The sequence below is a fragment of the Erythranthe guttata genome, chromosome 8, assembly GCF_056151865.1.
Source record: "Erythranthe guttata isolate IM_541 chromosome 8, IM_541, whole genome shotgun sequence".
Classification (NCBI taxonomy): Eukaryota; Viridiplantae; Streptophyta; class Magnoliopsida; order Lamiales; family Phrymaceae; genus Erythranthe; species Erythranthe guttata.
Genome location: NC_142540.1, coordinates 20755458 through 20772144, shown reverse-complemented (window position 1 = coordinate 20772144; position 16687 = coordinate 20755458). Strand labels below are relative to the sequence as shown.

Below are 16687 nucleotides of genomic sequence, written 5' to 3'. Positions count from 1 at the left end.
GGTAGATTTGGAATTATAAAAATAGCATTTTGGTGGAATATTAGCTAAGGGGTTTTCTCTAATTATTCTTGGGAAGGTTGTTTCCTTAACTACATTTCCTAGATACTGGTTCTTGTAATTTTCCCATATTTTAATTACTAAAATATATGTAAGCGTCAAAATAAAAATTTGAGGGTCCTTTGAGATTGGGGGCCCTAAGTGACGACATGGCCTGCCGCTTGCCCTCAGAACCGACCCTATTTGTTATAATCATCTTCCAAAATCATAACTTTACATATACCTAATATACTTGAGAATAACGTCTTGTTCATAAATTAAAGAGTTACAAATTGCTCGATTAATTGCTTATCAATATTTAAGTAATGAGAGATCTCTTCATCTCATCACAACTTAATTTTCACTATTAATAGACAAGAAAACTTTTCAATTACAAAAAAACCCTTTCCTCTTTCCAACTCATATATGTATATAAACTCTTCCCATGCACACTTCCATCTTCACCACTACACCCCATACACTATCAATCGCATAATAATCAAAATCCCGAAATTTTGCAATCATGTATTCTAATTACCCTAGTTGGAAGCTTCTAGCACTTCTTTTCATGATGGCATCATCATCATCGACAACGATGACGTCAGCTGCAAGAAATCTCGACTCGAAATCGACCCTCTTGGCGCGCCTCAAACTAAACGAAGAGGGCTCGAAAACGTGTTTGGATGCTTTATTGGAGCTCAAATCTTGCAGTGGTGAAGTGGTTCTATTCTTTCTGAATGGAGAGACGAGTCTCGGTCCTAACTGCTGCAGTGCGATACGAACAATCGAGCATCAATGCTGGCCTTCTATGATGGGAACCCTAGGCCTCACCACCGAAGAAGGGGATATTCTTAGAGGCTACTGTGATGCGGCTGAGCACGGCGGCTCCTCCGCCCCCACCACCACCACTCCTCCGCCGGCGGATGTGCGCCAGTGCTATAACCTCCCACGCTTAGTCCACTAATAATCGTCGATAAAATTTGCGGTTGATGGAGTACTCTTAATCAAATGTTACTTTTTGATGAGTATTAATAAAACTGATAAATATTTTTCTTTTTTTGTCATCATTTTTATATACTTGCCTAGCTACTTACTATGTTAATTAACCTAATCTCTAATTGTTATAATTTCATTTTAAGATAATATTCAAATTAAATTTATCTATAGATGGGAATCAATGTTACAAGGATATATATATATATATACACATAAATTTTTAAAAATAAATTTATATTTTTTTTAATCAGATGGTCGGTACTCGGTAGAAGTCAGGTTAGCTGTGATTGAGAAAAGCAATGACAACTATTATCCTACCTACATTTTTCTTTTTGTTTCTATAAATAAAACCATCGATTAGGTCAATTTGATGTTTGGGAAAAGATATAATAAAAAATAGAAGTTGTTAATTACAATTAAAATTTAAAATATTACTTATTCTAAACAGTTGGCGATGGCTTTTAGCAGTTAATTTAGAAGTCAAACAAATTCCAACTTTTAATTGATTATAAAGATGTTAATACATAGGTCATGTTACATAAATAGTTTTGAGGTTAATTATTTTATAAAAAAAGAAAAGAAAAGAAAAAAGGTAGCTAGACTGTGAATCCAAAAAACTCGTAATTAGTTTCTCATGTGTATAAATGATAAAACTAGGTATTGAATTTAGGGGTTATTTTCTAAACACCCCTTAAAAATAGCATCATTTTAAATTAGGAGAGTAACATTTTGGATTATCGGAATTAATCGAGACTTGAGCATTTTTCGAGATTTCTACTCCATTCTGAATTATCGGAATTGATCGGGACAACTCCAGGCGAGTCATCTAGTGTACATGTGTTGTTTCATAGGTTGGTGCGTTGATTTCTACACGACGAATGAATTATCATTTCGTTTCTCGATTATCACTTTTCGTTTAAATTATCGCACTATTATTACCTCGAACACTGTGGCAAAAAAATCCCCTACATATAAGACTTCTTGAATAAATTTCCAAAAGACTTGTGCAACATTCTATTATAGGCCTTGGTGGTACTTGCCTAAACATGGTTTTGCATTGGAGAACAACTGGAATTAATTAGGTAGGTAATCAGCCCACTAATCCTTAATTATTGGTTAATTAATTAATTAATTAATTAATTAAGAAGTCAAACTCTGTTGCGCCTACCCTTTTAAGTAATTCCATAGAAGAAGGATCCATCTTGCTCCCCACATGCTGTCGTGTGTTCACATTTCAGTAACATCACAACCATTAAGGAATCTTAATTAAAATTATTATACACAAATATTATATGGATTATTATAAATTTTATTTTATATTTTTTTTTAATTTAGATCCGAAATTAATTAAACAAACTACACCTCAAAACTGACTTAAAATCATTTGATCAACCTACTTTATCATGGTAGCAAATATACCATTGAAAAAAGGTAACTTTTGGCTTTTTTTCTGAGGTCGAGCTCGAGTCGAATTTCTCGGGGTCGAGGTCAAGCTTAGCTCATTATGTTTCTATTTTTTTTATGTTTAATTTTTATATTAATATTATTGTTTTCTATTACTATAAGTCATTTATATTATAACAAATATATACAAAATAAAAAATAAACTGATTTTATTTTATATGTATAATTATTACTTTATTATCATATACTTTTATGTTATATATTATTTATATTTATAATAAAAATAAAGAGTTAGGGAGCTTATGAACAACTAACAATGAGCTCGAGCTCGATTTCGTCAGAAATCTCGAACTTGTGCATGACTCGAGATTCTGTCGAGTCGACTTATCGAGCTCACAAGTCGATTTAGCTCATTTACACCCTAATGGAAGTTGTCTTACCTTGACTTTTTTCTCACAATGGTGTATGTATTTGCTCATTAATACCAAGCAATTCAGAATCGGACCGACTATGGAATCAGACATCCATTTGGGTCATGTTCCATAAGATCGAACCGGTTCAACGGGGTTTTTGATTCACTTTTTAATTTTTCTCTTATTATTTTTACTTTTATCCGACACTTCTATTCGACCACCCATGACCATGCATACCACAACTAATTTCATGAAGGCTCGCTCAGATCCAACCACAAATAATCAACTCCGTCGGTGGTTTATGAGCCGTTTTGGCTGAAAACCGGGTTCTTTGACCTGTTTGCCGGTTCCCGGATTTTGGTCATTCATCTAAATATTCGATTTTAGAGGTCAAACCGAACCGACTCATCGCCGGCTCGGACCGACAAAATTGATCTTAACCATTCTATAAATTATATACCAAAACACTGGGTTTGAAAATAAAAATTATGGAATTCTAAGAGGAAATTACTTAATTAATAAAAATAAAATGTATAAATCTGAAACGCTTCAATTTAGATTTATGTTTCTGTAATTTAATTTACAGCAGTACTACTATCTCTCTCAAACTGTATAAATTTTATCCACCAAAATTGATCTACATATAATTCTCCGGCCACCCTAAATTTGCACAATGTTTTACAATCTAAGCATAATCCAAACAAGAAAACCTCAAACAGATTCCTTAATATTGTAAGAATAATAATTGTAATTTGAATTCAAACTGTACTTAGACCCCTTCAGCCTCATGATCAAATGATGACGGAGCTTCTTCCACAAGCACCGCCGCCGCCTGGGCGACGAAACCCCGGTCACGTGCGCCGTCTTGCTCTTACTACTCCTTTTAACCGCCAGCCCACGAACCTCCGGCGGCCGGTAAGTCCGGATCAACGGCCACTTTATCCCGTTAAAGAACGGGTGGCGCTTGATATCCGTCGCGCCTCTGGCGCAACCCAGCCTCCGCCGTGGGTCCTTCACCAGTAATTTTTCTATCAAATCTCTGGCCTCCGCCATACCCTGCTCCTCCGCCGCCGCCGCGGCGGCGGCGGCGTGAAACTTCACTCCTTTGGTGGAAGCTATATTCCGCAGGGTGGACTCTTTGCTCCGGCCCTTAAACGGCGTGGTGCCGGAAAGAAGCTCGTAGATCAACACACCGAACGCCCACCAGTCAACCCCGTTGCCGTGGCCGTTGCCGCCGACGAGCTCCGGCGCCAAGTACTCGTGCGTGCCGACGCACGATCTCGAGAACGCCGCCGTCGGCTCCGCCACGAACTCCGTCGTCACGCGCTCCTTCGTTCTCCGGCGGGCGGAGCCCGCCTTGATCTGGGTCCGGTTGTTCTCCAATCTGGGTGAAACGTCGGAGCTGAAACACAGATCGAAATCCGACAGCATGATGTGGCCGTCTTCGCGGATGAGAATGTTCTCCGGCTTCAGATCACGGTACACGACCCCCCGCGCGTGGAGGTACTCGAGCGCTAGGAGTACTTCCGCGGCGAAGAATCTGACCGCCTGAACCGGTAGCCGGTGGTGGGGTTGCTTGCGGAGCAAGGAATGTAAGTCGCCGTTGGGGCAGTAATCCATGAGAAGACACGTGTAGTGGGACACCTCTATGTGGGCGTAGAGCGTCGGCAGAAAGGGGTGGTCGAGGGCGGAGAGAATCTCCGCCTCCGTCTGCACGTGCGAGAGCTTCTTGGTGGTCAACGAATCGCGGTCGACGACTTTGAGCGCGAAGTCGGCGTGGTCGTAGTCGCGGAGGCGGCAGAGGAAGACGCGGCCGTGGTTGCCGGAGCCGACGAGGCGGAGGAGCTTCAGGTGGCGGAGGTGGAGTGCGCCGTCGGAGGAGAGCGTGGTGGCGGCGTCCACCGCGGCCCAGTTGGGGTTGTCGTGGCGGCGGTGGGGGCGGTGGTGGACGTTGTAGACGGCGGCGGAGGGGGAGGCGGTGGAGAGGCGGGACTCGTTGAAACTGAGGGTGAGGCTGCTCCGGGATAAACTGGTGCGGCCGGAGAGAGAGCGGTCGGTGGTGGCGGAGGTGAAGCTGAGGTCTAAATCGGAGTCTGCTAAATAGTAAATGGACGACTCTTCTTGATCCATTTTTTTTTTTTTTTAATTTATTTTTGATTAATAAGAAGTTAAGTCTTATTATGGTAATGAAATATTGTTGTTGTTTGTGTGTGTATATATATAGAAGAGTGTTCCTCTACTATAGGGGGTGGGGTTAGGGGGGTGGGGGGGTAGGGAGTAGGGGGTGGGTGGAGGAGGGGACACACAATTAATATTAACAACGTGATAGGTTGACACAAATTTGGTGACTTTTAATTTTTTTATTATTCTCTATTTTATCTATATATATAATTTTGTTTTCATGCATTCACATTATTATGATGCACTATAAGTGAAGATTGTAAGTGCGGTTTAAATCGGACGGATCAGATCGAAATTAGACATTTCGGAAAAAATCGGTTTTTTTCGGTGGTTTAAATCGGACGGATCAGATCGAAATTAGACATTTCGGAAAAAGTCGATTTTTTTCGGAAGTGAAAACTAGTTCCAATTTTATTCTAAGAAACTCGGATAAATCGAAAAATTTCAAATTGGGATCGACGGAAATCAGAAATTTCGTTCCAATTTCCACTCTAATTGTAACTCTCTTTGTTTGTTTTAAGTTTCTCTAGCTTTTATTTTTTCTTATATTATGTGTTATTTTGGAGCTTTTAAGACTTAATTAATTTGTTTACCAATAGTACATATGCTATTTATCATTAACGATTAATGAATATTTATATGAAAAAAGTATCGTCTAATCTATGTGCATTTCGAATTCTTAATCTGTGTGCATTTACCTTACACTGCGGGTTGAAAATTAATCCTTTCTTAGGCTTGGATTATATTCGAGCCCTAGAGATTTTTTTTTCAAAAACGCCTATGATAGACTAAGTTTCAATAAGTCTGAATATATTTAAAGACAGCCAGTTTCAAGCTAAGCTCGGGTCAATTAAATCTACGAAAACGGTAACTTTCACTTGTCGTCGCACATTGATTATCAACAACGAACCATCCATCAAACTCGTGTATAAATAGAAATTCTCCTACAAAGTTTCTTCTACACGAGTATCTGATTCGAGCGTCGGAGCTTAATTACAGGGACAAACAAATAAACAATTTGTTAAAAATATTGAAATATAAAAATGAAATATTATTGAAATAAAATGGGTTTAGTGGAGTTGACTAAAAAGTGAAAAGATTAAATTAGTAGTTGAAGAAAAGAGTAAAATGGGAGAGTTTTTTAGGTGCAGAGTGTGGGTGCTTGGAAACTCGTATATCCATCCGCGTCATTACATCGGAAGCTGCGAAAAAAACTAATTAATATGATTTCCCATGTTTAAGTCATACACTTAACTTTGTAATTAATCACTATTCTATGTAATTACATAAATAAATTAAGGTGCAAATTTAGATCGGATGGCCTGTTTTAATAGGAAAATCAGATGTCATAGGATGATTGACACGTGGATAGTTTAAATAAATATATAATTAGGATTCTAATAATTGGAAAAGAAAAAATAAAAAGAAAAAAAGAAAACCCCAGCATAACCCCTAACCCCTCTAACTCTAATTATAATTAGGGCTGGCAATCGGGCTATGTGAGCCGAGCTTGGGTCGGCTCAAGCTCATATACCATCGGGCCTCATTACTATAGGCTCAAGCTCACATGTCATCGGGCCTCATTAGAACAGGCTCAAGCTCGGCTCATGTATTTTTTCGGGTTTCGGGTTTATATCGGGCCCTATTACTATATAATTGTAATTAATGAGTAAATTTTTTTTATAAAAATAAGTGATGAACAAGATTTACCTCCATTGAAGTCAATAAAAAAAACCCTAAACGATATTTGAAAGTTATTGAAAAACTTGAAAATAAAACCGAAAGAAGTAAAAAAAGATTAGCAACTATTATTATTGAAAACATTTTATATTCTCAAATCTCGGTGATATGTTGCATTTGATTCATATTTAACTTATTGCCACCGTCACTACTTAATTCCTTTTATTTTGACTTTTTTCTTCGCAAAATCAAATAATCTTATACGGTCATAACTTGTATGTTGAGTCATAGTATTAAAATAATAAATATATTATATATTTTATTATTATCCTAATCGGTCGGGCCTTAGTCGGGTTGAGCCATAGTATGCTCAAACTCGGCTCATAAATAAATCGGGTTTAGTAAAATGGCTCAAACTCGGCCCGGCTCACTAAAAAGTAGGCTCGACTCAAATATAATCGGGCCGAGCCATCGGGCTTCGGTTAGGCCCGGCTCAATTGCGGGTCCTAATTATAATAGCCTGATTTATTAAGAGTTTAGACTTAAGAGTGTCACATGTCAAAAAATTGATGGAATCCGATTTATATTAAATATCGGCTGATCCGCTCATAATTTAATCTCAATAAATTAATAAATAAAATTATATTGACCTTTGAGATTAGGATGTGCCCTTTTTCCACCATCAATTAATTTAAACATATATGGTATAAGTACAAGACTTCATGTAACTTCCCACAAGGGATAGCATAGCAGAGTGATCTTGTGTCAATTGATCCAAATTCGAATTTCATTGTTAATAGATCGAATTTGTCACAGACGATTAGTCTAGTGGTGATTTGCATTTCTCATATGGTGTGTAAGTTATTATACGAGAGTGTAGGTTAGTCTAGTGTAGTTTACATCTCTCATATAGTTTGCATGCTATTATACGAGAGTCGATAGTGTAGGTTTACCCACTGCGTCTGCACTTATATCGTTGGTTGTGGGTCCTTCATTACCAAATAAAATAAAATTTCATGTAATAATTTGTGTAATAATCGTTGTGCCTTCTCTTATTTTCTTTTTAGCAAAGCGAAAGCATCATAATTTGCATAATACAATTTCTAGCTATATATGTCATTTTAAAATTTCAATTGTGTATATGAAATTTGTTTAAAATGATTCTTAATACTCATAATTAAATATTTTGAACATTAGTTCTTACAAATAAAAGAGTAATTAGTGGAAAAATAATTATTGATAGGAAGGATGATTATTTATTTTTCTCAAAAAAATCATTTACAATTATCAACTTACTTAACAATTGAGCCATCATTTTTTAATAATTATCTAAGGATCAACAATGAATCATACATTAATAATCACAGCTACTACGCAGAGCTATTACTGAAATTGGCGAATCCTATGACAAATATATTTATTTATTTAATTAGTAATAAATGTGATTTTGTCCCTTCCTTTGTAATTCTAGGATCCTACAACAAATGTACTAGCATAATTTTTTATTATATTTATCCAATCTTGTCAAGTTTCCCTCTGCCCTTTGCTTATTTTTGTTTTAAAACAAAACTATGTATATTGTTCAAATAATTCTTGTATTATAAATAACAATATCTTGGATTATTAATCCATATGTAAAATATTTTCTCTTTTTTAATGAAGGAACCCGCAACCAATTATATAAGTGCACTGGAAAAATCTACACTCTCGTATATTAGCTTGCAGCCATACGAGAGACGTAAACTACACTGTGCTATTATGTGTAACAAACTCGACCCATCGATCATTGTTAAGGGAATTTGAACCTTGGTCAATTAACACATGCTCACCTACTCCAACTGTTAAACCATCCCCTGCGGGACATATGTAAAAATATTGTGTTGTGAGACTATTATGTGTCAGGTTAAGTCCGTTAAAATGATCTACTAAAATTTATTTCGATTGGACTTTAAATATGTCTAACATGATGAGGTGTCTTTTAATGTGTACATGCATTAGGGTAATTTTATTGTACCTATGGCCTAAAATAAAAAAATAAAAAAAATAACACAAAATAACCCATTGGGTTAGCGCGCTATATATTGGTCATGGTCCCTAAGTTACACGTTATCACTTTTTTTTTTTTTTCTGCATCCCATCGACAAAAAGGTTTCATATAGAAAATCTAAAGGATTCTTCGGATAATGTGCTAATTAACCTATAAGATCCATGATTGTGCGGCATCAATTCCACGAAATGAACCACATATTATTAAGGTACACTTTCGATTTATGTTCATCCATAATATTCTTGATGATTCAGCATGAAGGATGGTATTTGAGATTTATTCAAATTTATAATTCCTATTACATAATCTACTTAGGTGATGGAGCAATAGAACGCAGAAAAGTTTGAGTTGAACTCGATGTCCCCCTTGCCAAATACTTTCTGGATCGAATTTGTCATATATTATTAGCCTAGTGTATTTGTATGCGTCACATATAAATTAGGAAATATTAAAATATTTAGCCTAATGATTTATATTAAAAAAATCATTCAATATCATAAATATATTTGAACACGACGAATTTGTTGAAACAAGTTGAGCTACTTCACCAAGATTTAAAGTAGTAATTAATATCTAAATTAATGCATTTTTGAAAACCAAGGTCTGTGATTGGTCGACAATGGCAGAAATGGGGCTTTTAATTAGCTTTTTGCAGAGCTTTTATTTGTCTTGTGTTAATGGATATGTTGACTGATTCCCATGCAGTAATCGTAGCACCAGCAATTTAAATGCCATCTCTGAATTCCAAAATTTATAAGCCGCAGTAAAACAGGTTTTGCATTAATTCGTATTAAAGAATTAGTTAGAAATAATATACTCCCTCCGTCCCAATTTAAATGACGTTTTGGGTTGTTGCACACATATTAAGAAAATCAATAAATGTGTATAGATTATAGTGAAAAACATAGGAAAATACTAATATATCCTTGACATTAATTGTTTTACAACTAACTAATTATGAGTGATAAAGGGTAAAATTGAAAATAATGCAATTAATGATGCATTGAAAATCTAAAATGACAAATAATTTGGGACAAAAAAAACTCTCTAAAAAGACATATAATATGGGACAGAGGGAGTACTATATTGAAAATAAATTGCATCTCCATGACAAGATACACCAAGTGAATATATATATATATATATATATATATATATATATATATATATATATATATATATATATATATATATATATATATATATATATATATATATATAATATAAACTACGGCCACGCACGAGGTAAAGTTAAATTACGAAAAAACTCTCATGTTTGGATAATCACAATCAACCCTCAACTATGAATCTTTTTACACGTTCATCCTTATGGTGTTAAATTCAACAGAATCTTCTAGATTTTGTGAAATTGTCTCTAATTTGTAGTCGTTTTGTGCAAAAATGCAGTTTTTGATGTACCACAATCTGATATTTACAAGTCAAGAGACAAATTTTGACGTAATGTGAAGCACGAATGCGGTAAAACGGGTACAAACTGGAGAATATTCCACATAATCTAGGATATTCTACTAAATTTGACATCTGCAAGGATGGATGTGTAAGAATATTCATAGTTGAAGGGGACGGTTGTAATTACCTAAACATAAGGATTTTTTTTCATAATTTGACCTTACCCTAGGGACAACGATCTTGTTATTTTTTTTTCTTGGTATTGTTGACAAAAACAATCGCATATATATGTGGATATCTATAAAATTTAATTAAAACAGCAAATTAATTTTTTTTCAAGTTATATTATATTATAATTTTTTTTTTGTCAAAAAATTATATTATATTATATAATAGGATCATCCAAACTACTTACAAATTAGTGAAAATTACTTACTATTCTTGACATGTAAACTACTTACAAATTACAATTGTTTCTTCCAAATATAATTTTTTGAAATTTTACCATGAGTGATCTAAAAAAGGATCTTTTTTTTAAAAGAAGATAAGAATTTAATATACATATATATTATAATAATAAATAATAATAAAATAAAATATCTTACAAGTTATAACACACTACCACATACAATTTTATATATTTAATTCAGTCCAATTACTCAACGCGTTACAATATATTGGAAGAAGTTAAAGCCGAAAGTGTCCGTAGCCGGTGCTGACGCGGCATTATGGCCCACCTCCAAGTTGAATCTTTCTTTGACTAAAATTTACAAAACAATTATTATAAGGGTAAATTACAACCACTAGTATGGTCAAATTCTTAAACTACCCCTCATGTTTGGATAATTATATCTGCATTCAACTATGAGTTTTCTTACACCTCCACCTTTATGGTGTTATATTCAACAATCATCTGAATTTTGTGGAACGTTCTCTACTTTGTACTCGTTTTGTGTAAAAATACAGTTTCTAATGCACTACAATCTAACATGTAAAAGCCAAAAAACATATTTTATGATCATCTTGCTTCAAAATGTGGAACTCGAATGAGATAAAACTGGTAAGAAATTGAGAATATTCTATATAATTTAGAAGATTCCACTAAATTTGAAACTATAAGGATGGGCGTGTACGGAGATTTATAGTTGATGGGTGATTGTAATTATCCAAACATGAGGGGATTTTCATAAATTGACTAAGTTACGTTTATTATAATTATAATTAGAGCCTTCATCTTTTAAAATATTAAAATTTAATGAAGAGGAGGGCCCATAAAAAAATTTGAGTAATGGGCCACCTTTAACCGCCATCACTTGGGCTGGACCCACGTGGGACAGTAGGATACATGCCACGTGGTCAAAATGGGACCCACACTATCTTTTACTTAAAATAACAATTTGTAAATATTTGGTATATATTAACATGTTTTCAAATACAAGGGCAATGTTTGGAAGCGTTTTGGATCTTATTTTGATTTCATTTTGAGGAAATATGTTTTGGGGGAATAATTTGAGAATGAAAGTAATGTTTGTTTGTATTTTGGAAGGAGACAAAATACACTGTAGCAAGTCAAATCATGTTTAAAGGTGTTAGAAAAATGTATGTTTGAAGAAAAAAATTTAAAGGTGAAGTGATGTTTATTTGTTTTTTAGTGAAGACATTTTTTACTGTAGCAGTCCAATCATTTTACTGTAGCAGTCACATCATGTCTGAAGGAGAGAGAAACTTTTGAAATTGTTTTGAGAAAATGATTTGAAAAGTGTAATAAATCCCATTTTGTTTTGGGAAAACAATGAAAACAAAATAAAAACGGTTCCAAACATACCCAAGATGTTTTGGAGTTGGTTGTTGGAATTGTTTAAATTTTACATATAAAGTGATTGAAAAAAGTTACAACTAGATTTAAATTTCTATAAATTAATATAATCGAGACAAATAAAATTCTATTAATTTAACGAAATATTAAATTATCAAACTGATAATTTAGTACGTTTTTATCGAATCCGAACTGAAATAAAATGTTATTTACACAATGCATTAATTTATTAAAGTTCTACTGTAATTACAATTGCGTATGTTGCTGACTGTGACAATCATCAAATTTTCCTTATTTCATTAGAAACAAATACATTTAATCCATATTCGACTAAATTGGTGCCTTTTTTAATTTTTTGTCTAATACTATATAAAGGTAAACTATATTCATACAAAAAACTTTCTTCTGAGGTTTAGAAATGTAAGTGCAAATTAACTAACATATTCAAGTTTTTTTCTAAATTGAATGGCGGAGTACTGAAACAAAATAGTCAATGTATAAAATATAATCGATAAAGAATTATTGAATTCTTTTATTTGACAAAAGAAACCGCAATCACAATGACCTCATCGTATGTCGTTTACTTGCATAAATCGAATAAAAGCCGATGAAATAAGTAATTTAAATATTTATAACATTTATTTTATAAAATAAACATTAATTGACAAAAAAAAAAATTATAGTCTATTTGAATGACAAATTTGATTTTTAGTGAAATCGTGCACGTGGCAAATTTGCATATACTTGATGTATAATGAAATTTTTAAAAACTGGAACTTTTTGTTTTAATATATTATTATATTATATTGTCATAGTCAGTGATGAATTTATATTATTTAATATAATTAAATAAAAATTGAGCAAATCCAGTTGCGAAAGATTTCTGGACATAACACAATGTCTGTAAATGGTATTACAAATGAATGTGACATGTGATGTTGTGTGTCCAAATTAATGGGCTCCATATCTTATAATTTATTTTTAAATTTCTTACATTTACTAATTATCTATTAATCCAATTTTGATGACTCGATTATACTTAATCAGATGCTGTTTAAGAAAATTATAATTAATTAGATTTCAAAAGATTCTTGCCACAAAAAAATGCACTCCACAAGAAATGAACCATGTATCTGTAAATCTTGTGCATGCACCAACATAATTAACCCTTATAGAGTGGGGAAATTTGTGGGAAAAGTTTCCGGCTATTTCGGCAATAATACGACTGGAAATCAGACGGATCAGATAAAAAAAATATTGTTTTAATTTTTTATTTTTTTTTTATTTTCAGAATTGAGTCATCAATTTTGATTTTGGTTTCCGAAAGTTTTGGAAGTTGAAATTGATTTCGATTTCAGAAATGTTGGAATTGGTGAAAACAAGTGTGGATTGATCTGGAAATCGTGTCAATTGTATTTTCGGAAATTTTGAGAATTTGTTTTGAATTTTTTTTTAACAAAATCGATTTTTTTCGAAGAAAATATCATTTATCTACGTTATATACATAATTTTCAAAATATAAATTTACTAATCATCATGTGTGTATTTGTGTTTACATTAATAACATTTAAAATACATCATGTAAATATGTAAAAATATTAATATTTTAAATATATGTTTTAAAGAAGATGAATTTTTTTGGGCATATATTTGTCATGCTTTTATATAAATGAAATTCCAAGAAAAAAAAAATCAAATAAATAAATCAGGATTAAAAACAAAAAAAGTTGTATTGAAATCGAACATTTTCAGACCGCAGTCGACATAAGTCATCGATTTTGTTTTATTTTCGACCCATCAAATGTAGAATATTTAGATGTTATTTACAATTAAATGAAATTTCATGCATGTATTGAAGTACTTACAACCCAATAATTCTAGAAATGATTCAATCATGCGTTTGCATAGACGAATAATTGTCAATCATCATATTTCTAAGAACACTGCACTCTTTCATAGTTTCAAATTAAAAGTCCTTTTAAATAAATGTTTTATTTCATATTATTTGTTACCTTGGAATTTCAATAATGCATTTATTTCTTTAATTTATTCCATTAGGAGTCCTAAGTCCTAATTGTTAGAGAGAAATAGTATTAATATAGCCTATTAAGTGCATTTTCCTAAAATCCATGCATATTTATTAAGTTTCTTTAATATTTGTGCCGAAAATCTTAAATGACAGATAATTTGAAAATGAGGAGTAATATTTGGATAATAGAAATTAAACTCTCGATATGTGCATAATAAATACTCCCTCCGTCCCAATTTAAATGACGTTTTGTGTTGTTGCACACATATTAAGAAAATCAACAAATGTGTATAGATTATAGTGAAAAGCATAGGAAAATACTAATATATCCTTGATATTAATTATTTTACAACTAACTAATTAGGAGTGATAAAAGGGTAAAATTGAAAATAGTGCAATTAATGATGCATTGAAAATCTAAAATGACAAATAATTTGGGACAAAAAAAACTCTCTAAAAAGACATATAATATGGGACAGAGGGAGTAGTAAATACAACATTGAGCAAATTGTTCGACTTGTGAGTCCGAACTTAGCAAGATAAACTCGGGCTCCGAACATTCTAAAGATAGAAAAACAAAATTCACTCAGTACTAGTCTCTATTTTTTTTGACTTATTAGCTCTTAAAAACATCTTATAAAATGTTTAAAAGCTTCTAAGCTTATTTGATGTTTTAAAAAAAAGTGCATTCACCACACATTTTTATATAATATCTTATTTTTTCATTTACTAAAACATTAAAAATACAAAGATACACTCAAGTAACTTATATGTTTCATATCCAAACACTTACATATTTTGTTTTTAAAATATGTTGAATGACTATCTCAACCAAAAGTTTAAACTGTTAGTGAAATGCATCATTTAATTTTAATATCTCAAATAAAATAGAATTCAAGAGCTTATGACCAGCTCCTAGAATATCCCATCATATTTAGGATCGAAGTTTATAAGATGTTTTAAATAAATTTAGCCAAACGGAGCTCTTAAAAAAATATGATCTGAGACTTTGGAATGCATTATACTCCAACCAACTTAACAAATACATGCATAATGATGGGATTATAATTAAGTAAAATCAAATATTTTTATGCCGGTTCATTGTATCTATGCTAATTAGATTCTTGTTTGGACTTAGCATCATAAGTATATTATATATATTCATACATACATTAAATCAATTATTCATTTCAATAACCCTAATTACTTAATCTCTGCAACTTGTCCCTCTTCTTCTCCACATTGTCACATGCATCAACTTCCCTAAACACTTCTATTATTATTTTTGTCACTCTCATGAAACTCCTAATCATTACTTAGATCCCACATATTAAAAAAATATATATATATTTTTTTTTTAAAGACAACAATAAAAGGAAGAGAATGGTTAGTTATAGAATCAAAGGCTCTAAAATTAAATATATCTCCAACAAGAAAAGATGCTCATTTTATTTATTTATTTACTTTATTTTATTTATTTTATTTATTTAAATGATTAATTAATGTGTTAGAGAAAATAAAGAAAGTGATACTGTTGAACTTAACAGTTGGCTATGGCTCCAATTTGTCTGGTGACCCACAGAATTTGGTACCATCTAATGTCAACAGACAAGCCATGATTGGTTAAAACATTCAATTTTAGGTTGGTTTCATGTTTTTATTTTTTGGAATTAAAACATCAATATCACTTTAAATTACAATAAATAATGAAATTTATATTGTATATATTGAATATATAAATACCAAATAATTCACATCACTAACATTTTAAACTTTCAGAAAAAGTAGTCATTCAGCATAATATTAGTATACGCCAAATATAAGGTCATGTGTCAGAATTTCATTGCACTGCTTTCATACAACATATAAAATAGTAAGAATTGATATCAGTTAAAAAAAATGGGATGGATGTACTTAAAATTGGAACATCTTAATATCTTATTTACGCGTTATATAAGATATAAAGTTCGACTCGAACTTCGGTCGATCATAAAATATGTTAAGAATTCGTTCGTATTCGGCTAAACCAATAACAAATTAGTCATGACTCGAATACAAATATATGAATAAGATAATTGAAAAACAAAGAAAAACAAGAAAATTAAATGAAAACTTTGATTGGTAATAATTAAAGAGGGAAAAAGCACAAAAATGTGAGTGATATAATTTGTTGGGGATGGTGACATTCACATGCAGAAATTACAAAGGAAAATGAGGTTGTTATATGAACAAGAGACAAAGGATTTTTGGACAAGTTATCAAATGATCAATTGCACTAAGGATGGAAAATGACAAGCTGTGTGTCTGCTGATTTCTTCTACCACCAAATCTCTATTTTGTTTTTATTGTTTTGCCAATTAAAAAATATGTGTGTATATATATATATATATATATATATAAATGAAATGTTGTAGTACTTCGGTCGCTACTAGTTGTCCTAAAATTAATTGGTGTCAGAAAATGTGCAAACCCTAGTCTTATAATGCATTCAAAACACACAAACGCCCAAGTCATTTGATTATGGGCCGCCCAAACCCGGGCCTCATCCACGTGGACAATTGCTGCCAAACCTAGGCTAACAAATGTAACGTATCATTTAATCTTAATATCACCGATGCATCCTCTCAAGTACAATTGAATTACATTTGGAGTCTTGCACTTGAAATATTTGAAAT

General features: G+C 32.4%; 2 protein-coding genes across 2 annotated transcripts; one reads left to right on the top strand and one right to left on the bottom strand.

Annotated features, from left to right (window-relative positions):
• The first annotated feature begins 473 nt into the window (after nucleotides 1-473).
• On the top strand, nucleotides 474-1095 carry LOC105972549 (egg cell-secreted protein 1.1). The gene has a single exon (XM_012997508.2). It carries the CDS (start codon nucleotides 560-562, stop codon nucleotides 998-1000), a length of 441 nt encoding a protein of 146 aa, XP_012852962.1. The 5' UTR covers nucleotides 474-559; the 3' UTR covers nucleotides 1001-1095.
• A 2288-nt stretch (nucleotides 1096-3383) lies between these two features.
• On the bottom strand, nucleotides 3384-5057 carry LOC105972624 (serine/threonine-protein kinase WAG1). The gene has a single exon (XM_012997593.2). It carries the CDS (start codon nucleotides 4977-4979, stop codon nucleotides 3561-3563), a length of 1419 nt encoding a protein of 472 aa, XP_012853047.2. The 5' UTR covers nucleotides 4980-5057; the 3' UTR covers nucleotides 3384-3560.
• Between the last annotated feature and the right edge of the window lie 11630 nt (nucleotides 5058-16687).